This window comes from Hyperolius riggenbachi, chromosome 1, assembly GCF_040937935.1.
Source record: "Hyperolius riggenbachi isolate aHypRig1 chromosome 1, aHypRig1.pri, whole genome shotgun sequence".
Taxonomy (NCBI): Eukaryota; Metazoa; Chordata; class Amphibia; order Anura; family Hyperoliidae; genus Hyperolius; species Hyperolius riggenbachi.
In genome coordinates this window covers 222,770,714-222,794,626 of record NC_090646.1, presented here as the reverse complement: position 1 = coordinate 222,794,626, position 23,913 = coordinate 222,770,714, and the positions used below count along the sequence as shown (strand labels likewise).

The 23,913-nt window shown below is 44.5% G+C and overlaps 1 protein-coding gene across 34 annotated transcripts in view; it reads left to right on the top strand.

The window, feature by feature from the left end:
- The window catches only part of ANK2 (ankyrin 2), a 700,071-nt gene extending 676,248 nt beyond the window's left edge, over positions 1–23,823 (top strand). For 32 of the 34 annotated variants that reach the window (XM_068281027.1, XM_068281066.1, XM_068280997.1 and 29 more), the window contains 4 exons: positions 10,323–10,487; positions 12,893–13,069; positions 16,478–16,569; positions 21,700–23,823. In XM_068281027.1, coding sequence (XP_068137128.1) covers positions 10,323–10,487; positions 12,893–13,069; positions 16,478–16,569; positions 21,700–21,883 — 618 coding nt within the window. In that variant the 3' untranslated portion in view covers positions 21,884–23,823. The remainder of the gene's footprint in view (positions 1–10,322; positions 10,488–12,892; positions 13,070–16,477; positions 16,570–21,699) is intronic. The other 2 variants (XM_068281112.1, XM_068281120.1) reach the window with 2 other exon arrangements.
- Positions 23,824–23,913: the final 90 nt, after the last annotated feature.

The window sequence follows — 23,913 nt, the reverse complement described above, 5'->3', positions numbered from 1 at the left end:
ATTGCTTCCTTCAGTTAAGCAGGAAATATCCCTGATTGTAAGGAACAATTTACAAGTTTGAGCAATACCAGTACAAACAGGTCAGGGCAGTTCAACATGAACTGTGTTTGGCCAGGATCCAGGTCGCAGGTAGTTTGGCGGAGGTGAAGGGGGATGCTTGATCTTTGATGTTTAACTCCCTGAAGATCAATGGGCTGGCTATTGGATCAGGAGGCTACAGTTTGGGAGACAGAACAGAAGCAGCAAACGCTCTGAGCATATGCTGTGCCTCCCTCTGCCCTTATTATATCTTGGCTGCTTAACATCGCTACTAGGGGACCCTGTCCAGGATTATGTATGTATCACCATATATACCAGTATTGCCTAGTTCACACTAGTTTTCCCTTTTTTATGCACTTTACAATTTACTCATATGTTCATGAGCATATGTTTCTTTATATTGGGCACCTATTTCTATATTTCTGACACAAGCTTGATCTAATAAGCACTTTATTGCATGGCAGCTTCTTCATTTTTATTCACATTAGGACGCGGGTCCCGCCATCCATTCTGGGTTCACAAGAACCGAGATAGCTGTTTATAGCAGAATTTAGGGCTTATCTATGAACTTTGGAGGTGAGGCATTTGAGAAGTGTTGTTTTCCACAATTGTGTTGTGGACTTTTTGGGTTTTAAATGATTTTATATATGTGTTAAGCATTCAATAAAATCTTTTTGTACGATTAAAGGTGGTGCAATTGATTTATACCAGGGTTCCTTTCCCTCTTTGTGCAATCAATTAGCCAACTACTGGTGATGTTGGCAAAGGAAGACCCGTGGCTCCAGTGCCAAGTAACACAATATATATTACAGGCACAGGCAGAGGGGATCTTCATAATCTCCCACTATCCTCTGCATGCTCAGAAATGAGAGAAAGTGAGGCCCTTTACTTCAGGAAGTGAGACAATGACCAGGCAGAATTAACAACTTAACCCTCCTGGCGGTCTATTAAAAACCGCCAGGGGGCAGTGCTGCCGGTTTTTTGATTTTTTTTTAAATCATGTAGCCAGCCTAGGGCTCGCTACATGATAGCCGCTGCTCAGCGGCATCCCCCCAGCCCCTCCGATCGCCTCCAGCGATAGGCGATCAGGAAATCCCGTTCAAAGCACGGGATTTACTGGAGGACTTCCACCGTCGCCATGGTGATGGGGCGGGATGACGTCTAAGGGAGACCCAATCCACCCCTTAGCGCTGCCTGGCGCTAATAGGCCAGGCAGCGCAGGGGTCTGGGGGGGGGGGGGCCTCTGCGGCGGTGCGGATAGCTGCGAATCGGCGCGGGGCGGCGGCGATCGGTGTGCTGACGCAGCTAGCAAAGTGCTAGCTGCGTTTCAGCAAAAAAAATTACGCAGATCGGCCCAGCAGGGCCTGAGAAAACCTCCTGCTCGGCTTACCCCGAACTATGTTTGGGGTTACCGCCAGGAAGGTTAAGGACCACGGGCTTAAACCCCCCCTAAACACCAGGCCATTTTTTACAAAATAGGCCACTGTAGCTTTAAGGCCTCACTGCAGGGCCACACAACTCAGCACACAAGTGATTCCTACCTTTTTCTGCCCACCAACAGAGCTCTCTGTTGGTGGGCTGTGATCAGTCCCCCAATGTTTGTTTATTTTTCCACAAATATTTTTCTGTTTACTTTTCTAATACATTTTTTTCTATTTCCCAATCCCTCCCTCCCCTAGCCAGCCTATGACAGTGATCAGATGTCATAGTTTTCAGCCAATGAGAGCTGATTGCTCTCCTGCCTCCCAGGGGAATAGCCGTGTTATACGGCTGTCCCCAGTACAGTGCTGCCATAGATCGCATCGCTTTACAGACTAAATAAACAGCGGTTTCGCCGTCTAACAATCTCCTAGTGACGATCGCTGCTGGGAGACTAATGACCCCATAATCCAAGCAGCGCACGCAGACTTGGTTTATTTGTATGGATCGGATTTCAGCTGAGTTCCTTTCTCAGCTTCTCAGCACAAGAAATATTGGCCAATCAAAGAGGAAAAGGTTAGGGGGGGGGAAAATGGGAGTGAAAGAAACTTCAGCCAATTAGGCTGCATTGGTTATGCACTGCAACTTTTCTTTTGCGGCAGATGTACCAACTAAGAGTCAGGGGACCTGGTAAATTATAGTCTATTGAGAAGAAAAGTTAGAGTGATTTTTAACTTTTGGATTGCCCGGTTAGCATCCTTATTACTTGTTTATCAGATACAAATAGAGAATTGATTTCTGATTTTATGCCGAACAGTTACTCTTTAAAATCAAGAAAGAAGTATGTAAAAAAAAAATAAAAAAAAAAAAATGCTGCAACATCAGTATAACTTTTCTTTCCCTCCGGGACTATAATTTGTTTTGGTACACCACAGATTCGCTTTAAGAGCATGACCCGGATAAGCCCCATAGGTTCCCCTTCCCCTGTAAACACCAGGCTGTGACAATTATCTGGAATACCAAGGCCACAGCTTTTATTAAACCTTGTTGTGATTATGCCTCCAAGTCGGCCTTACAGAGGACCCGCCCTGCTGTGACAGAATAGCTACCTCCCCTGCCCCATTCCCCCTACCCCTGCTGTTTCTGACGGGTGGGAGGGTGGGTGCTGCTCTGCTGATCCCTTGGATTGAAAGGAAGTCCCTTTGTCTGCCCTGACCATATCAAAGGCTAGCAGATTCCTGCCCGCCTTTGTTTGACACCTTTGACCTAAGTTGACCTATCGGGATGTCTGGGGTCACCTTTCGCCCATCCAGGTCATGTGCTCTGGTCGCTTAGCCCTGCCCAGCTCTGCAGCTCTCTTGACCCGGATAAGCCCTATAGGTTCCCCTTCCCCTGTAAACACCAGGCTGTGACAATTATCTGGAATACCAAGGCCACAGCTTTTATTAACATTATTTGCTGGTTACATTCCAATCCTAAAAAAGTCTTAGTATACAATAATCAATTTCTCTACAAACAATCACTATTTCACATAACCAGCTTTCCTTTTCTTCTTATTTCGGCAACATCAATCATCTCGTTGCAGAGTCCCCTGACAAGGCCGCCATCACCAAAGTAGCCGCAAGTCATGTTCCATCTCAGCTCTGCGGGTAACTGTATTCCGTCCTTGTTGTGATTATGCCTCCAAGTCGGCCTTACAGAGGACCCGCCACCGCATTCTGGGAGTTGAGCCTCAACCCCGAATGCCCCGCCACACGCTGAGGGCAGCTTCCGCAGCCTCCCTCAGCCCAAACAGGAACGCCTCGTTCCCGACATCGTTAAGATGGACGCCATTGTGCCTGAAGAAAGAAGAGTCCTTTTCCAGTAGCTTGTGTCGAACTGACAATCCCCCTCTTTTGCATACAAATTTGGCAATGGCTTTGTTTACCTTCCAACGGGCTCGGTTGATTTTTGCGTATGGGACCGGGGGGGCGCCACCGCATTCTGGGTATCATTTCTGACCAGACCACCACCACCCCGGGGCAGAGATCCCAAACTCTCACCATGAAGTATTTTAGATCCGTCATTAGGTCGTAAGTTGAAAACCAGCCCAGGTCATTCCCTCCTATATGCAGCATTAGCACATCAGGAGGTCCCCAAAGCCGTGTCAGCCGGCCAAATTTCAATTTAAGTCTTTCTAGCGTAAGGCCCGGGTACCCAAACCAGTGCACCTCTGCGTCTTCTGTACTCATGCTCAAATTCCTTCCCCCGTTGCGCTGAGTTGCCCGCCGTTCCGCCCATACCATGTAGGAGTGCCCCACTATCTATACCTTGCATCTGGGCTTGGGTGTATCTGTGAAGGCAACAATTGGATACATTTAGATTTTTTTTTTTTTTTAGTATCAATATATCTTGTATGTCGACCTTCCTTCCCTTAAGCCCCCCCCCCCCCCTATTACCCTAGTATTGTTCTACTAAGTGCGGGCGGATGTATAACTTGAACCTCCCTGATTTCCATCTGCCCAATTTGCAAAGCCTCTGATCACTCAGGCCCCTTGCCACCCCTCTGTGGCGGCCCCAATGCGGAACGAATGAGATCCGTAGTCCTCTGATCTGCAACCAACATAAGTCAAGCAGCGCTTAAGTACTGCAACAAATTGATAGCGGGAAAGGGCTGACCCATCTTTGTGCTGTAGCAGTGGTCCTCCCCCTGTTGGGTGTTCCCCCCTAAATTGCGTAAAGAGACCGAGAGGGCACGTGGGGCATCCAGGCCTTACCCTCAACGTCAATGTCGCCCCTTTTCCCCTCTGATCTGTCTTGGATTTTGGTATGTGGATGAACAGGGCCTCTCTTCCCATGGAAACGTCCGTGACCTGTAACCCCCCCCCCCCCGGTCCTTTGTACGCTGGCTAACCAACTCCCCCAGGCGTAGGGCCCCGTGGAAGGCTATTGAGAAGGCTAGGCTGAACAACTTCTTTTCGTGTTCATCCCGACACACATTACCCATGCAGACCATGATATCCCTGAGTAGCGGGAGAGTAATGGGACGTCTTTTGTCCGCGGCTTTTGGGCCCCTGCGAAAACCTTTTGTTGCATGTCGCAAAAGGAAGTCTTTTGTTATATCACCACCCCCTTTGAGCTTGAACATGAAGGCTAGCGCCGCCATGCTCATGTCTACCGTTGCCGGCGAACAGCCTCTCTGGAACATTTCACCTAAAAATGCGAGGAGGAGCCCCCTGTCTGTTCCCCAGCCTGCGTGAGTTGGTCCTGACCTAGCCTGAAACTCCGCCCACTGTATCCATACCCGGGAATACACCCTCCATGTACTCTCTGCTAGTGATTGCCTAACCCAGCCCGCCATTATGGCGAAATGATGTCCCAGAGGTGTTGTGGTACCTGTACCGGTAGGGCATGCGATTGAGGAGCCAGTTCCCGGAAACGTTCCAGCTGAAAACGAGATAAGGCATCTGCTATACCGTTAGATATTCCCGGTAGATGGACGGCTCTGAATTTGATGTTGTGCCTTAGGCATTGCAATACAAAGTGCCTGACTAGGTTGACCACCGGCCCCGAGCTGGATGTCAGTTTGTTCACCACCGATACCACCGCCATATTGTCGGTATTAAAAACCACGTCTTTATTTGCCAGCGCTGGGCCCCATACTTCTGCCGCGACTACCAGCGGAAAGAATTCTAGTAGGGCCAAGTTCCTTATCAGTGGGGACCTGCGCCAAGCCGGTGGCCACCGGCCGTGGCTCCATTGTCCCTGAAAATATGCCCCAAACCCGATACTACCGGACGCATCAGTGAACAGCTCCAACTGCTCGCTGCCCATCTGCTTCTCCAACCACAGCGTTCTCCCATTGTAATCATCTAGGAAGTGTTTCCACACCCTCAGATCCTCCTTACCCTCCGCCTTTATCCTAACACGGTGCTGCGGGTTTGTGACCCCCGCTGTCATAAAGGCCAGTCTCCTACAGAAAATCCTGCCCATCGGCATAACGTTGCATGCAAAGTTCAGCTTCCCCAACAACGACTGCAGTGCCCTTAGTGTTATTTTCTTAGCTGTTATTGCCCTTGTTACCTCTCCTCGTAAGTCTGCCAATTTGTCCTGTGGGAGTCTGTATTCCATTGCCCTTGAGTCGATCTCGATTCCCAGGAACCTGATCACCTCAGTGGGGCCCTCAGTCTTTTCTGGCGCTAGGGGCACCCCAAACTCCTGAAAGGAATCCTCTAATGTTGCCAACATTATTGCACAGTCCTCTGACTTAGCTGGGCCCACACACAGGAAATCATCCAGGTAGTGCCCCTTAGGCTGGATCTTTTCCGCACTACCCACTCCAAAAACGAGCTAAAAGCCTCAAAATAAGCGCAAGATATAGCGCACCCCATAGGGAGGCAGCAGTCTATGTAGTACCCCCCGCCCCATTGGCAGCCCAACAAGTGAAGACTATCTTGGTGAACCGTCAGTAACCGGAAGGCCAATTCGATATCTACCTTTGCCATGAGTGCCCCTCTTCCCATGTCCTTGACTAAGGCTGTAGCCTGGTCGAATCTCGTGTATGTCACTGCCGACAGTTCAGCGCTTATCCCATCATTCACCGACTCCCCCTTTGGGTGGGAGAGGTGGTGGATCATGCGAAATTTGCCCGGTTCCCTCTTTGGCATGACCCCTAGGGGAGAAATGTGAAGGTTGGGGATGGGGGGAGTTTTGAAAGGTCCAACCATTCTTCCCAATTCTACCTCCTTGTCTATTTTCTGCTGTACTATGTGCGGAAACTGGAGGGCTGATTTTAGGTTTTTGCAATGCGTTGTTGGTGAAGTGGTCCGTGAAGGTATTCGAAAGCCGTTAGTGAAACCGTGTTTCAGCAGGTCTGCATTCTCTCTATTGGGGTATTTATCTAGCCATGGCTGCATCTCTGCGATGCTCACCGGTGACCTCCCCTTTTCCACCCTGTTCGTGAGGTTTTTGCCCTGTTCGGAACCTTTCGTAGCACTTCTCCCAAGTATGGTTGAGCCCGCCGCAGGCGGAGCATTCGTGCTTGTAGCGGCAGCTAGTGCCCCATTTGCATGCGCCATTGTTGTAAAGCCAGCAAGCCCCGCTCTTACGCAATGCCGACGACCCTGACTGGGGACCGCCGGCTGCCCCTGAAAAGGGGGGTTGGTTACCTCGCAGTACACTGTACCCGCATCCCCCCTGTGCTCCAGTCGATCCCGACGAGGTTGCTTTAGGATCTGTGAAAAGACGAGTCCATAGGGGAAGGTCTTTTTGGTCCCACCCCAATGAGGGCCAGACAGCCATACGCTGGCGATATTGTTCATCGTACTTCAGCCACGCTGTCCCCCCATAAGCGCGATATGCATCTATTATGCTGTCTAAGTAGCAGAAGAGGGAGGAGCATAATTCCGGTGTCTTTTCCCCGATTATGCTCCCCATTGTGACAAATGCCTGTAACCAGTTCATAAAGGTTCTAGGGATTAGTCTGACCCTCCTCCTAAACTCGTCCTTGCTCCTACGATGCTCCTTGCCCCTTTCCCATTTCTCTAGTGGGAAACGGTCCAGGGAAAGGAGTGAGAATATGTCAAAGTATTCCCGTTTCCACACTTTCTTCTTTTGTTTCTTTTTTAAATGAGTACCTAGGGGGCCTTCGTATACCACATAGGTGTTTCTTTTTGCTGCGTCTGACACCTTACCTCTACGTGGCCGTTTTCTGTCGCTTGCGCGCGAGGTCCTGTCTGCGCTGGTGCTGCTGGCGCTTGAGCAACTGCGGCTCCTGTCCGAGAGCTTCTGCTCCCGCGAGCGTTTTTTACCGCTTGTGCATGAGGCCGCGTCGGCGCTTGTGCTAGCGGGGCTTGAGCCGCTGCGGCTCCTGAGATTCCTGTCCGATACCCCGCTAGTGGCTTCCCCCTGCGACCTGTTCTGCATCCCTGCTATCATTTCCCTCATGTTTTGCAACAGACTCATCTGAGCTGACCATAGTGGGTTGGATAGTGTATCATTAGTCGGAAAGGCCGGTTAGGGATTATTTGGTAAATACCCCTGCTGGCCCCCCTCATGCAATACTCATCGAATAAACATTCTTCCTCAGTCTCGACTCCTGTGGTGATCTCCTCACCTGAGTCTGTCGCCATAGGCGCCACTGATCCTGTTCCCGGTGACCCTCTACCCCGAGCATCTTGCTCCAGGGGGTGTCCGATGCCTTGCTCCATAGCCTGGTGCACCTGCGGTAGTAGGAGTGCCGCTACCCCTTCCACACATCCGAGAGCCTGCGGTCTCCCCTGTGCGTTGCTCCTGCGATGCGCCCGGAGCCTCCACCGCGTCATCTTGACCTCGCTGTTTTCGAGCACCGCTCCCCCGGGAGCCTGCCATCTGCGACCTGCTTGTAGTTCTGTTACTCGTGCGTGTCTCCTTGTGAGCACGGCCCCGGCCGGAGCCTGCCTTAGCTGTTCTGTCTCCTCTGCCACTCCGGGAACGTTCTGCCCCTCCCCTTTGGGTTTTTTCCATCCGACTTCTCCTTGTCTGTCGGCCCGTGTCCCCCTTGCCTCTCCCCTTGGAGTGGTATTTTGTGGGCCGGCTGTGGGCTGGGATACTGCCGGGGACAGGGGCCCCGGCATGAGTGGGCCGGGGGGGGAGGGGCAGGAGGGGGACCAGGGGGGGCTGGGGGCATCCAGCCGCTGCTTGGCATTGTTGTGGGGGTGGATGCAGGGGGCCGGCTGCTTGGCGTTGTTGTGGGGGCGGGAGCCGCGCTGGGGAGGCGCGGGCATCCACTGGCATGACCCCCCGGGGGCCTCCCGGGTGATCGCTGGCTTGCTCATGCAGTGTAGAGGAGGGGAGAGGCGGTTCTGGGGTGTCCCCAGCAGGGGGCGCGCTGGCGGAGGGTGGATGCGGACGGAAATCCGCGTCCCCGGGGCAATTAACGCATGCGCTGATGGAGGGTGGACGCGGATGAATCTCCGCATCCACCGGGTAATGTACGAGTGTGCAGTTGGGTGATGGCTGCGGGAAAAAGGTCGCGTCCGCAGGGAGGTGCGGTGGCGTGGGGCAGGTAACTTCTGGGTCGACCCCGTGGACTTCCGGGTCGACGCCATTTTGCTGAAGCCCGCTTTGGAGATGGGCGGAAGGCGCGGATGCGCCATGCTTCTTAGCCCTGCCCGCTCTGGTGTTTTTCGGCGGGGAAAGCCGGCTGTCGGCGCCGGAGGCTTCCGGGGCACCTGCACTGCGCCCCGACTTGCCCCGGGGCCTGGAGGAAGTGTTGGCGGCGGCCTTTTTCTGAGGCTTGGCTTTTCTTTTCTGGCCTCTTGTGGTAGGGCCAGGGGGGTTGGACCTGGAGGAGGACTTGCCTCGGGCCTGGCCAGGGATGGAGCAGTTAGGCTCCGGGCTGCTGCGGGAGGGGGGTTTTGAGGGGGGGTGGCTGTGTGGGCCCTCGTGAATGCCTGGACTGTGCGTTATTCCGGACCCTGGAGCACCCTGCCTGGCTGGGGACCCTGACGGGCTGAATCTGGAGGGGGCCCTGCGCCTTCTAGACTGAGGTAAGACGGGGGCACGGCCCTCCTGCACATCCAAGTACCCCATCTGTCCCTCAATCCACCCCATGCCTCCTGCTGCGGCCTGCCTCTTGATTCTGTCCAAAAGTTCTGCCAATGCTGCTGCCTCCATGGCTGCCCACGTCCAGGCCCCCCAATCTATAGAAAAAGTCCTTACTGTGTCCTTAGTAGGGGGGAAGCGTGTGTGTCTGCCTGTCCGAGAACCTTGCAGTTGCTGCTGTGTGAGGGTGGGTGCTGCTCTGCTGATCCCTTGGATTGAAAGGAAGTCCCTTTGTCTGCCCTGACCATATCAAAGGCTAGCAGATTCCAGCCCGCCTTTTTTTGACACCTTTGACCTAAGTTGACCTATCGGGATGTCTGGGGTCACCTTTCGCCCATCCAGGTCATGTGCTCTGGTCGCTTAGCCCTGCCTAGCTCTGGAGCTCTCTTTTCTAGCTGTTGAAACTGTATAATTGCCAATGATTGCAGACTATCTTTTTTTATGGTAGCAAGATGAAGAGATAAGAAAACATGCATGTCTTTTTTCTCTCCTTCTTGAAAAAAAGGGCAATCTGTAAAGTGCAACTTACTGTAAACTGAAAACTTTGAACCTTAAAAGGGTTTTCTGTACTCTCTCTAGAGGTTGGGTAAGTGCCTCTGAGTGAGGTTTCTGGGCTGATTGAGCTGCGTTTCACAACCAATGTCTAAAAGAAGCCTTCTGTCACTTTGTGGTAGAGGCTTTGAACAGAATTCAACTTCAAAGATAAGTCTGTATTATACATGCAATATACATAAGTGGGTGGATTGTAAAACCCATAAGGGTCTTAAAGACCCCTCAAGAGAGTGACATAATTTGCCTTTTTACAAAAGTATTTTTTTCTGTGATGTGTAAAAGAAGACTTAAAGAGAACCAGAGACCAAGATAAAAAGATGTTATACATACCTGGGGCTTCCTCCAGCCCCATAAGCCTGGATCGCTCCCACACCGCCTTTCTCCGCTGCCTCTGTCTGCCAGTACCGGGTCCCATCATTTCGGCCAGTCAAGCCAGTCGACGCAAGCGCAGTGCGCTCCCTCGGTACTGCGCAGGTGCATGCGTACAGAGCTGGAGGGAGCCCCTGGGCATGCGGAAGACTGTCAGCATCTGGCGGAATTGACGGGACCCGGTACCAGCGATAGAAGCAGTGGAGGATGGTGGCGTGGGAGCAATCCAGGCTTATGAGGCTGGAGGAAGCCCCAGGTATGTATGACATCTCTTTTCATTTTTTAGAGAACGTTCTCGCTGGTTCCCTTTAAGTTCTATATTTCACACTGGTTTCCAACCCAAGGGCAGTATATACAAATGTTCTGCTTTACATACACAGGTGACCAGGAAAATTATTAGAAGATTTGTTTTACCTGATGGGACAGAGAAGGAAGAAGTTGTGGCACAGGGAGCAGCACAGGAGCCTCTGACCATAGAAGAGGGAGACTCTGTTTCAAAGGTGGTTAAACGTACCATTCTCAAGAGTGACAGTGAGCAATCTGAGGTAACTCCAAATATATCAAGATTCTACAAGATTCATGTATGGAATTCAGAGCTGTCTGACATTCATGACTGACTGATAGTGGGAGATCGTATGACCGCTTTATTATGAGTGGGTGTGGATTAAAAATCACATGATCCTGGCGGTTCCTTAGTCTTCTGTCTATTAAATATGATCAGCTGACAGGGAAAGTACATAGACCCAACAACAGTGCCATTTCTTAGCACTACCTTGTGATCCTTACATTCTCTGACACACTCCTAAATCTGTACATGTAAATAACAGGCATATGCATTAGATCTCACAATATTCAGTACACCACAAAAATGAATCCTACATGTAAATAATTTCAAACTTTTTTTTATTAAACAATCATACTTACAGGTAGGAAGCATCATGATAAATTATACAGGAGACAGGGGCATCTAAAATGCCAACCAGATTCCATTATGAATTAAAATGGTCATACATAATAGATGCTTATTAATCTGGTTAAAACATAATCCTTCCTTGGGCGTTTAATAAAAACACAATTATTAATCATTATCTTATAATGAATGCATAATTGAATGAAACATTGTGAATGTATTCATGTGGCAGAGGTCCTAATTATTGGAGACTGTGTCATTTAAATAAATATGACCTGAAATATTGTGGAGGCATTTCACATTCTCTGTGTTTTAATTTAGCACACAATCTCCTACTGTATCATGCAGCATTGGTTTCATTAAGCAGGTTAATTTCTGCATTTTGATAATGGATTACATAAACCATTTACTAAGCCATTTGCTGTATATAACCTGTTAGTGTGAATTCCACACTAAAAGCTGGTCAGTTTCTATTCAAGTATACAATCAGAGAATTAAAATACTGCTGAAACATAATGACAAATTGGTTTATTCAGACTGCACATTTATTTTTGAAATGTAGATTTAGTGATATGCACACCTTGGTTGGATTTGCTTAAAGGACAACTGACGTGAGAAGAATATGGAGGTTGCCATATGTATTTCCTTTAAAAATTGCCAGTTGCCTGGCCACTCTGCTTATCTATTTGGCTGCAATAGTGTCTGAATCACCCCAGAAACAAGCTACTCTTGTCTGTAAAAAAATGTCAGACACACCTCATTTGCTGCATGCTTGTTCAGGGTCTATTACTAAAAGTATTAGAGGTAGAGGATCAGCAGGACAGCCGGGCAACAGGTATTGCTTAAAAGGAAATAAATATGGCAATTGCTTAAAAGGAAATACATATGGCAGTCTCCATACCCCTCTCAGTTCAGGTGTCCTTTAAAGCAGGGCTTTTCAACCCTGTCCTCAAGTACCACCAACAGTGCATGTTTAGTGGAAATCCACAGAGGCAGTTAATCAGCTCTGCTGAGACACTAATTACCTCACCTGTGCATGTTTGTGGTTTTCTGCAAAACATGCACTGTTGGTGGTACTTGAGGACAGAGTTGAAAAGCCCTGAGTATACAACACTTTCAAGCAATTCCAACCAAGGTTTCCACATCCCTCATTCTACATTCCATGTCTCTTCATAGATATAGCACCAAGTCCTCTTGTTGATAGTTTTTCTTTAATTTATAGCAGGTGTGCAATACCAACATTTATTCTTTGCACATTTATTTTTAGTCATAGTTTTGTATTATAAGTTTGGATTGGTGCTTATGCATTGTTTTATGTGTATTTGTCAGTTATTTTTTGATAGTTATGTCAAATTATGTCATGAGACAGAAGAGACTCATGGGACTGAACTGTCTGCAACACAATATCACAGCTTTTAACATTCTCAACTTGTACTGCACTTCCTTACTGAAGTGTATTAACCTTATGGAGGGCAGGGTGGGCCTATTCACAGGAGACAAATCCTTGGTTGCAGTGTAGCTCCAGACCACTTCTCTGTTGAAAGTGTACACCTCATTGTTCCCAAATGCTCATACTGGTAAATCATTGGCTACTGTCTACACGAAGGTAAAGCATAGCCTACTTGTATCCAAGTTTTTATTTCTGTTTTGATCATTCAGGGACTAAAGAATTGAATAGGCCCATGTTCACAACTATCTACATTTCTGTTGTCCTCTGTAAATATCAGTGTAAAGAGCAGTTTGTGATGGAATGTGTTATTGAGCTATAGCGCATTTATGTAGCACGTATCTGTAAATACAAAGTGCTGCAAGGTTTGGGCCCATCGGTAGAAATAATGTTATCCCTGTGAGCATGTACAGGCAGCTAATGTCCATTGTTGCTGTGTCTGCCAACTTCAGTAACTCAAGTCCCACCTTAGGAGGAGGTCTAGAGACATGGAAACTGATGCTTCTACTTTTAACACGGTAGATTTAACGGCTGAAGCACAATTCAGTGCTGTGGCAAATAAAAAGAGTTAAAAAGTAAAATTGTGTCACCAGATTTCATTTTCTGAGCCCCGAGTTTCGTCATCAGTATTCGAAGTTGAACCTGTGGAAGGACGTAAGGTCAGCAAAGTTGTGAAGACCACCATGGTTCATGGAGAAAGGACAGAAAAGTGTCTTGGAGACCCTAGTTTAGCATCTGATCTGCCTTCAGCCAAGGATGATTTTGAACAGGTAACATGGTAGCAACCTCTAGTTTATTGGTAGAAAAAGGCTTATAAATAGAGCATAGTCTTCTTTTTCACTTTCCAGCAATCTTATTGCTCACCTTATCTCTAATAAGATAGGCATATCTAAATTCTTGTTATGTTCTTTCCAGCAGAAAATAGATTACCAGTAGTTTTCTTTTCTAGCTGTCATAATGCATTTCTTCTCTTAGTATGGAAAACAAAAGTTTGCTTTCTTAAAACAGAAAGAATTTGCGATAATTCAGGTTGGAGTGAGCTTGAGATGTCTCCCAGTGCATCACTGCTGAATATATGCAAATTAACCATTGTTGCCCTTATAAGCTAAACACACCTCCAGAACCGCTGGAATGCAATGATGTGTCAGCTTGTTAATTTGTACAGAGCCATAATAATCCAACATGCATACAGACTGTTTCGGATTGGTTGATCCTCATCAGTGCATGGCATGGATTAATTTGGCTCTATGAAGTATAGTAGCAATTTGTGCTCCACTGGTATAAAATGTCCTCTTAGTAGAGCCATAACTTCCTTTTGACCTATTTTAGCTACTAAATTGCTTCATAAACAATGTGAGGCTATTATGGATAATAAAGTTAGACATAACTAATATGGAACAGTACTCTGGAGTATTTAATTCACAAGTTTTCCCCAGATAAGAATTGATATTTACATAATAAATTCCATCTAAATTAAACATAAAGAAGACCAGTCTAAGACAATTGCAATATTTGAAAACCATTACAAAGCCGTATGTGCAATCTGTTATTTAATCTGACAACATCCAGGGGGATAAACTATTTGTAAATATATTGCTATATGCAAATATCCTTCAATCTGAATACACAGGTAAAATGTAATATGAAAGAACAGTGCAAGACTAATATAAAAGATAGGTGTGAGGAAACTGCCACAAATGAGATATTCAAAATATACTACATAACATCAGGGGAAGTCAGTGAGAACCTGTGGAGAACAGCTGATTTTTAACTGGCCAGGATACAAACCTTAGACTGTTACTCTGCAAGGCCAAAGAACTAGCCAACTACCCATTGTGCTGGCAGCATAGTCACCATGTTGCAGATGTATATGAAACATTGAACTGGTCTCAGGCTTGTATATTCATTTTTTAAATTATTAGAACAGAGCTGGATTGCTTATAAACATATTTGCTGTTGATTTAGTGTTCCCTGTTTTTCATGAGGATATCTCTGAAACTCAATTCTGATCTAGCTAGGCCAGTACCACTCCATCAAATGCTGGTATTCATGCTCTTAAAGAGGAACTCCAGTGAGAATAATGTAATAAAAAAAGTGCTTCATGTTTACAATAATTATGTATAAATGATATAGTCAGTGTTGTAAAATCTTTGAAATCTCTGATTTACATTCTGACATTTATTACATGGTGACATTTTTACTGTTAGCAGGTGATGTAGCTGGTGCATGCTTTTTTGGCAGTTGGAAACAGCTGTAAACAGCTATTTCCCACAATGCAGTAAGGTTCAAAGACAGGAAACTGCCAGGAGTACCACGGTCCTCAGAGTTTCTTGTGGGAGGGGTTTCACCACAATATCAGTCATACAAGCGCCCCTTGATGGTCTGTTTGTGAAAAGGAATAGGTTTCTCATGTAAAAGGGGGTATCAGTTACTGATTGAGATAAAGTTCAATTCTTAGTCGGAGTCTCTTTTTAAGTAACTGTCTTTAGCCTCTTGAGAGTCAATCTATAACACAACCTCTGTTTACAAGAGATTACATTTTTTTTGGAGGAAGGAAAAAAGATTCTACAAAGGGAATCGAGGCATGAGCAAAATAAACAAAAAATGGGCAAACAGCCCATAAATCAATAAAATGATAATGTATAAACAATCTTCACATGCACCATGTCAGCATAGATAATGAATGAAGTATAAAAAAGTACTTTACTTTTTTATATTACATTTTTTTTTATTGCCGTATGTGTATGTTTTTGATATGTGCCTTCAAGAGTTGGGTAACCGTACCAGCATGATCTCAATCACTTAGCAGGATGACTTTTTTTAGACCTCCAAGAGCCTTTTAGCTTTGGCTTTCAGATTTAAAGTCATTCTCACAGTAACATTGACGAATAGTTAACTTAGAATCTTTCATAAGTAAAGGTATCACCCTCAATTTGACTATTCCATGTAGGGAAATGTAAAGTTATAGTTTAAAAGTTTTAAAATCAAATTATAAAATACAGTATTTTATATGCCTACTCAGTTGTTGTGCTTTAATTACATAACCACTGCAGGCAGTAGAAAGGCTGCAATGGCAGTGGAATTGCCATGCAGTTGTATCACAGTTAAAAAAAACAAATAACTGGTAAAAATATTCCAACATGATTTAAAGTAAAGTATAGCACTGTCTTATAAAGCCAGAAAACATTCATGTTATCACTTTCTCAACCATTAAAACAAATAAACATAAAAGGCTTAAATCCATGACTTCTACTTTGTAAATTGAATCTGCAAAGCCTGAAGCTTTATTGGTCTGAATGAAAAAAGCTGCAGCCTGGCAGAATAGGTCACTGTTGCCTAATTCCATTTGATTCCGGCAGTAACTTAAAGAGAACCCGAGGCGGTTCTTGGGAGGGGCGGGGGGAGATGGGTCACAGAGGCATGTTCTCTTCCTCGTGACATGCCCCTGTGTCCCCACACCACCGCTCTCTGCTCCCCCACCACCCCGCTATGGCCCCCTGGAATTTGCCACGTTATTTGTCGCTATCTCGGAGGTAGACATGTGGGAGAGGGATTACCTGTCCAAAACATCCACTAAAGGGGTTCCTGCAGGGGTTCCAGAGCTGCCATTGGGCAGCTCTTTCTCCCTGTCCGTGCCCCCTGCCCCTCCCCCACCTCCCTGCAAGCTGTGAATGAGAGACACAATCTCTCCTTACAGCGTGGTGGCCCAGAGGTCACGAAAGTGAAAGTGGGCCAGTGCGGACCACAGGAGCAATGGAGAGCGGCTGTTTTGGCAGCTACCTAAACCGCCCAGCCCCCCAGATCAACTAGCATAGTTTTCTTTTTAATTTTATGTGCCCACTTAAATGGAAGCTTTTGCAGCAGGATGCTATTTGAGCAGTCAGCCACCCATCTTTCCTCTCCATGATGCAAAGTATGCTGCTTGTCCAGGAGCTAAACAGTGTGTTTCTACAAGGCTCATGCAAAAACTGCCATAGAAAAAAATACTTCTTAAGTATTTCAGTAGATTAATACTTGCACAAATGTTTAAGCAGAAATGATAAAAAAAATAAAGCAGTTTGCGAGAATATAGCAAACTGTATTATTCATAGTCTGAGAGATACAAATAGATACAAAAGACACAAAATGAGTGATGAAATCCCTTCCTGTCTTCTTATGGTGCTGTTCATTTTTTCCAGGCTCTAAACTATGCAGGTGGAGATTTAAGAGTTCACCTGCCCAATTTAGTGGAAACACAGATTACCAAAGAGGATGGATCTGTTATTAAAAGGTTTGGACTGGCATGACACCAATATTAATAGATGATGGAGTGAAACTAACAAAGCTGGCCAGTTCCCGCATATAGCAAGAAGTGTTGCAAACCTTTAAGAGCAGCCATTGTAACCAAGGCCTTATTCAATTAACTTTTTAGCCTACGTTATTTTATAAGTAGCAAAAAGTATATGAAAAAGTGCTGTCAAAAATATGTTCTTGCTTGCTGGTGGCTTAAAAGGCATTTTATTGACAAGGTGTGATAATATCACCTAGGAGAAAACTCAAGAGAAAAAGTGAATTGCATATGGGCCTGAAGATCCAATAACAATCACTGACCCTACAGATCTGACAGATATGAGTCCCATTAATGTGTGTTGAGGTGTCAGAATGTCTCCACTTTTTGCAGCAAGATAATGACATCTTTTTTCCAGACATAATCTACATAATTGTATGTACTAACCTATACATTACCTTGAAAAATGCCAGTAGAAATGTGTAGTGGTTCTAATACCATACTAAAATGAATAACATAATGAAGCCTGCTTTCAACAGATTTTTTGCCAATTCTTCCATATTCAAATAAATATTAGAGTGTTAGCCTTGGGCCTTAAAGATGAACTCTAGGTAACCGCAAGGTTACATTCAGTACATAACATACCGTATATATTATGTTAACCTTTATTGAAACTACCCTAAATATTCATTAAATCCATTGAATAACTTTATTTAAAGAGGTTTACTAAAAATAAAACTTTAAAAAGATTATTTAAGCTACGAGAAGGATGGTATATTGCACTTAAGGGTGCAGGTGTGTGTGTGTGTGTGTGTGTGTGTGTGTGTGTGTGTGTGTGTGTGTGTGTGTGTGTGTGTGTGTGTGTGTGTGTGTGTGTGTGTGTGTCTGTGTGTGTGTGTGTGTGTGTCCGTGTGTCCGTGTGTCCGTGTGTGTGTGTGTGTGTGTGTGTGTGTGTGTGTGTGTGTGTGTGTGTGTGTGTGTGTGTGTGTGTGTGTGTAAATGTTAGCCCATTCCTTCACACAAAGCAGCCTCAGCTCTTGGAAGTTGTGGATGTTGATGGGCTTCCTCACATGAACCACTCACTTTTCAGTTTTTCACAACATTTCAATTTGATTAAGGTCAGGACTTTGACTTGGCTATTCAAGAACATTTACAAGTCATTCAACAAAAGAATGAATAAAGAAGAAAATGTTTAAACATTTTCTGGCAGAGGGACTTGTGTATTTAGGTTTGTTATCTTGCTGCATGACCCACTGTCTCTTGAGATTTCTGTGTCTAATGTCTAAGGTTAAGCACAAGGGGCTCATTCACAGCTCTTGCTTGTGTAGGTGGGGTAACCAGGGCCGGATCTACACTTTTTGCCACCTAAAGCAATACATTGTGAGGAAGGCCCCCATTTGTGTGCAAAGCTGGCCCTCAGCACCCCAGTATGCCGGGTTTGTACTGCACTGACGCCGCATTACTCACCCACTCTCAGCAGATTAGCGATGGGATCACCAGCCACATGTGAAGTCCTGCTTCCTCTCTAACTACAGCGGTGCCTTATGTGACCCGACAACATGTAACAGGTCACATGAGGCACCACTGTAGCAATGGATACAGGATGCTGGATGGGCGGATGGAGATCCCATCACTGGAATGCCTAGAGCAGGTGATTGAAGCATCTATTGATGGGGAGATGGGGAGGGGGCGAGGAGAAAAACATTTAAGGAGGGGAGCTGTCTCTTGCCTCCCTCTTATTGTTGCTGCCCTGAACAACGTGATTCACTTTGCTTCATGGAAGAACTGCCCCTGGGGGTAACTAATACACATAAAAAAGAAGGTATCACATCACATGATATAAGTATACAGAAGAAGAAGGAAGGATACAGCACAGAAGAAATAGGTATATTGAAGCAGTTGAAAGGATGTACATGAAAACAAAGTATGAGCTGGGGATGACCCCTCTGTCCTTGGACGAGGGCAACCTGCAAGAGGAGGCAGTCACTTTTGGTGTTATGGACTATATGGGTTGTTATTGCTCAATTGCTCGTACCAGTCTGTATGAGGGACAAGGGGTTAAAGGGGCTGGGTGAGGGATTCTGGTGTGAAATTACAAATGTCATTTTGTGAAACAGATATTATCCACTCATGCCATAGCTTAACATGTGAACAGATTTATAACCTCATTATAATGTGTAAATCATGTCAGTAAAAGCCTGCCCTGGATGTAATGGAACATGTCTTGTTTTGTAGCATTAGTAAATCTTATTTCATTTGTTGATATGAAATCTTCAGAGACAGCAGGGAGCAGTAATCTCAACCGCGATCAGTATTGTAAAGCAGAGCAACCGTAAACCCATCATAAAGCAGATGAGTCTCTGTTGTCTATGCAAAGTAATGATACAGACACTTATGCAATCCCTAAAGCAATAAGTCTTTCCAAAGGGTGTAATTGTCAATAACTGCCATGTAATGCAACCTGGTTGGAAAGATTTATATGAAAGCAAATAGCTAAAATGAAAATCCTACTTAAAATCCATCTCCAACCTCTACTTAATAGGAGCCATCTGGAACGCCACTCAAGCCTGCACAGTAAACACTAGAAATGACAAGCCATTGGATGATTAATTAACCAGCCGGGCGGTATGGACGAGCTCAGCTCGTCCATCACCGCCGGAGGCTGCCGCTCAGGCCCTGCTGGGCCGATTTACATCAAATAAAAAGCAGCACACGCAGCCGGCACTTTGCCAGCCGCGTGTGCTGCCTGATCGCCGCCGCTCTGCGGCGATCCGCCGCGTGCAGCGGCGATCCACCGCGCGCAGCGGCGAAAGAGGGTCCCCCCAGCCGCCTGAGCCCAGCGTAGCCGGAACAAAAAGTTCCGGCCAGCGCTAAGGGCTGGATCGGAGGCGGCTGACGTCAGGACGTCGGCTGACGTCCATGATGTCACTCCGCTCGTCGCCATGGCGACGAGGTAAGCGAAACACGGAAGGCCGCTCATTGCGGCCTTCCGTGTTACTTCTGGCCGCCGGAGGCGATCAGAAGAACGCCTCCGGAGCGCCCTCTAGTGGGCTTTCATGCAGCCAACTTTCAGTTGGCTGCATGAAATAGTTTTTTTTTTATTAAAAAAAAACCCTCCCGCAGCCGCCCTGGCGATCTTAATAGAACGCCAGGGTGGTTAACAGAGTAGATAGGCATTTATTAGTTATGCTTCTAAGGTTCCCAAACTAGTGATTGGGAAATTCTGGAGATAATGGAAATGATAAATGCTTCATTGGCAAGGTACATGTGCAGTAGTACATTGCAGGGCTATTCGCTTTCACTACCACAATGTAAACATTGTCTCTTATATAATTCAGTAAATAACAAATAATGAAGTTGATACTGTAAAATTTCAAAAAGATTCAACACCAAGTTAATTAGAGCCTAATATTGTTCCTTACTTTCAGTATTTGAATGCAAGACCTTTCTCACTTGCACACACTTACTTATCCTTGTCTGACGCAACAGCCAAATGCTAGGTACACACGTTACAATTTTCTGGCAGATTTACCTGCCAGATTGATTATTTCCAACTGGTCCGATCAATTTTCTGATCGAATTTCCATAGAAGTGAACGGAAAATCGATGGGAAATCGGATCAGACCTGTTGGAGATAGTCGATCTGGCAAGTAAATCTGCCAGAAAATTGTATTGTGTGTACCTAGCATAAGATAATAAGCTTAACAAACACTAGAGAAGGACTCCACCTGTTGTGCTGAAAAAACTAGTCTGGCTTCCGGAGTCTGTGATCAGTAGAAATAAAGCATGAGGCCCTTCCACTGCTGCTCCACCAGTCCACATGCTCTTCAACATTGGAAAAGTATCTCCTAAAAAGGGGTGAGGAGAGGGTACCATATCCCAATATTGATGGAGCAGTAGGCTTTTTGGACATCTCTCTTTTCCAGTGGGCATGTAGAAGGGTTTATAGTCTACCTGCTGCTCATGTGACCGATCAAGCAAATAGATTCTACCTAAATAAGGAATGAGTATTGGGTCTCTTTCTAAACCTCAAACTCAGTCACTGTGAATGGAAATGTTAAAAAAGTAATACATACACCACCATTGATTGTTAGTAATTCAAATGTTTTAATCAGGAAAACTTACAAAATGTATTTCCGATAAATACTGATTAGGCTCAGCAGTGTCTTCCTCTTTTGAGTTAATGCCTTGCTTGATGATATCAGAGGGCTTGAAGCGAAAACACTCTGGCCCATATTCAATTAACCCTTTTCTCCTGAGTTTTCTCCTAAGAGTTTTCATCTTCCGTTTATAATAACTTTTTTAGCAATTGAAGAAGTACCAAAAAATAGGTGTAAAAGTAGGTGTCAAAATTATTTTCAGTATTTTCTAGCTTATTGGTGTCTTAAAAGTCATTTTATTGATAAGGTATGAAAAATCACCTAGGAGACAATTCAGGAGAAAAAGTGAATTGAATAAGGCCCTTTAACTTAATTTCTTTCTTGCTGTATCTTCAGTGCTTGATTGATATCTTCTTTTGGCAGTTGCTGGTCCATCGGTCTTCTTTCTTCAAATGCCTAGACCTACTGTTATGCCTAGAATTTGTCTTTAAGTTTATAGAAATAATGTCATGGATGGCAAGAGTATGACAACTTTTTTGCATGACAGTAGCATGTTTAAAAGAGGGTAGTTAAGTCAAATAAGCCTAATGAAGGTTTGCCCTACTACCCTGCACCCATAGTAAACAAATGCACAACATTCTGTTTACCATTTTGTTTACCTGCTCTTGAAAACAGAATTCTGTTGAAGAGTATTATTATATATAAATACTATATTATAATAAAGATTTTCTGTTGTGCTCTTGCGAACAGTGCTTATACCTGTTAGCATGGGTGAGAACATTCTGTATGTCACATTTGTCAGTAAGCTGCTTATCAATTACTGGGTATCTTTGAATGGTGGATATATTAGCATTAACAATCTATCAGATTCTTGCCAATTTTTTTCTAAAAAAAAACACGTTACATACAGCAGCTTAACTTTTCTTTTTATTCCATGTTTATATACTTTTTTTTTCTTTTACAAAGTCTTCCTCTCTTAGAATAATACAATATGAGAATATCTGGATAATGTGCTATTTGTTTCTCTTTTCAGAACAACGATGAATAAAACCAGCACACAGAAGAGGACTGTGGTAAAGGACCAGCATGGGAAACATGTTTTCGTTGAGCATTTGGAGGATGTTCCTGAAGTATTCCACAAGGATTCCCTCCAGACTGACCTTCAGCAACTTCTCAACCGCTTCTGTGGAGAGGACTGTGAGAAAGAGGCCAAATGAGAGGCTGCTGCACCACACTAACAACACATATCTATTGTCAGTATGCAAACGATACATTCTCCTCACGCACAAGGGCCACGAGTGATGTCCACTTGGTGACACTGGCACTCCTGTTCTGCAAATGTCGTAAACACAATGATCAGTTTTCTGTGTCTGTTAGTAAATGCAAAGATAATTTGTGACCAAAGATAGCATCCTATTGGATGGTATACACATTCTATTCTTTTCCTTTCCATTTTAAATGAGTTCAGGTTGTTCCTTCTTTCCTACATGTTAGCTTCGTCCACAGGCCTCTTCGTAGTGTCTGCCAAGGCAACCTTAAAAAGGATGGACCCGACTATTTCACTGATATGAAATGAATGTGCTTGGATTGAAGATTTTAGACTCTCCTGCAAGCCTTGACTAAACTTTGCTTAGCAGAAAGCAAAGTATTGAATGAAAGTGACTGTTCAGAGACCTGATAATGCCTAGGGCATCTAGAACAAGTTTTAAATCTTCATCTGGCAAACTATACAGCTCCGGGTTACTCTAATGTCTATCAGTGGTACCCGATGGCTTCCTGAAAGTGGAAAAAAAATCAAAGAAGTCACGAACCTGCTAGCTGCTTCTATAAAAGCATCCATAACATATTCAAGCTGTTCCAAACTGGACTTCTAGTAGAGTCACAGCTATTCTACAACAAGTATACTTGCTCCAGTCAATGCTTTAGCAGACCATATTGTCTTATAACTAGTGGAAAATGTCTGCTGGTCATAGCACTGTAAATAATGTAATGGGAAAGATGTTTCCCCAGTTAAGTAAAATAATAATAAATTAAGAAGTCACCGTGTTTATCAGGATTTCCTATGGCACATGCATGTGGCATTAAACAAAATGAAATAAACCTCCTGTAATCATGTGTGGACCTTGTTATCCCTCCTAGCACTGAGCAAGCAGTTTTCACAAAACGTGTCCTCTTCTATTTCTCTATTTTATTTTTATGTCAAAAAGTTGAAGACACAAAGCAGGTTTCCGTTCTATTTTTTATGTTTTTACATCAGAACTAATCCTTGCAAATGATTATAGCATTTATGCACTTTTTTTTTCTAAGAAGGGATTATAAAAAAAAGGAAATATTTTTTGTCTTATGTACCTTATTCTTGTGGTTTAAACTCTGTAGCCTTTTAACGTACAAATATATATATATATATAAATAAAGAAAGACATATAAGCACTATACATTTTAAACCCGTTTATTTAATGTAAGTAGAAATTGGGGATCAAACAAAAGAACAAAACGCAGCATTAAACCTGCAACTTGCTAATTTATAAAGAATTGAACATTAAAAAAAAAAAATTGATAGCAAATCTGGCCTTTGCGCTAAGGAATTAGGGGGAAAACTACCTACTGAGATAGATGAATGTTGATTGTAAATTAATAGGATTTCTTTAAGTCCCTAGTAAACGTAACAGTACTAAAGAATGGTTTGCTTTATATAATCAAGATGGCCTACTGTGTAGCTTTATTTTATTTGTGGCACAAAAACATTGCTAAATTACTTTCTCAGTAGCCAAAGTGAGGTCATATACCATGAATAATGACGGCTGGAGTCGTGCGGGTGTTCTGTTGTAAGGCGTGGAAATTAAAAAAAAAATCCTTTTGTGCTACTTGCAGTGCAGATAATGTCTGTGTAATGGCATAAATTGTTCATCACTTTTATGGGTTCTGATTTCTTTTTTTTATTTCTGCTCAGTTATATAAAAAACAAACTTTACTACTGTGAGAAGTGGCATTTAAGTTGATGACTCAGCATCTTGTTCCCATGGTGATAACACTAGATTACTATATCTATGAGGGCATGTCTTAGTTAAAATGGCAAAAATGAAACACACTAACAATACATAGCTGCAATGTGTACAATGGCTGATTTAATTAAATAAAGTGTTCAATGTAAAAAAAATAATTACTGGTGTCTTTGTCTGGTACGTGGTCATAATAAGTATTTTCTTGCTTCCTGTTGGCTTAACCACTTTACCTCCCTTGATACTCT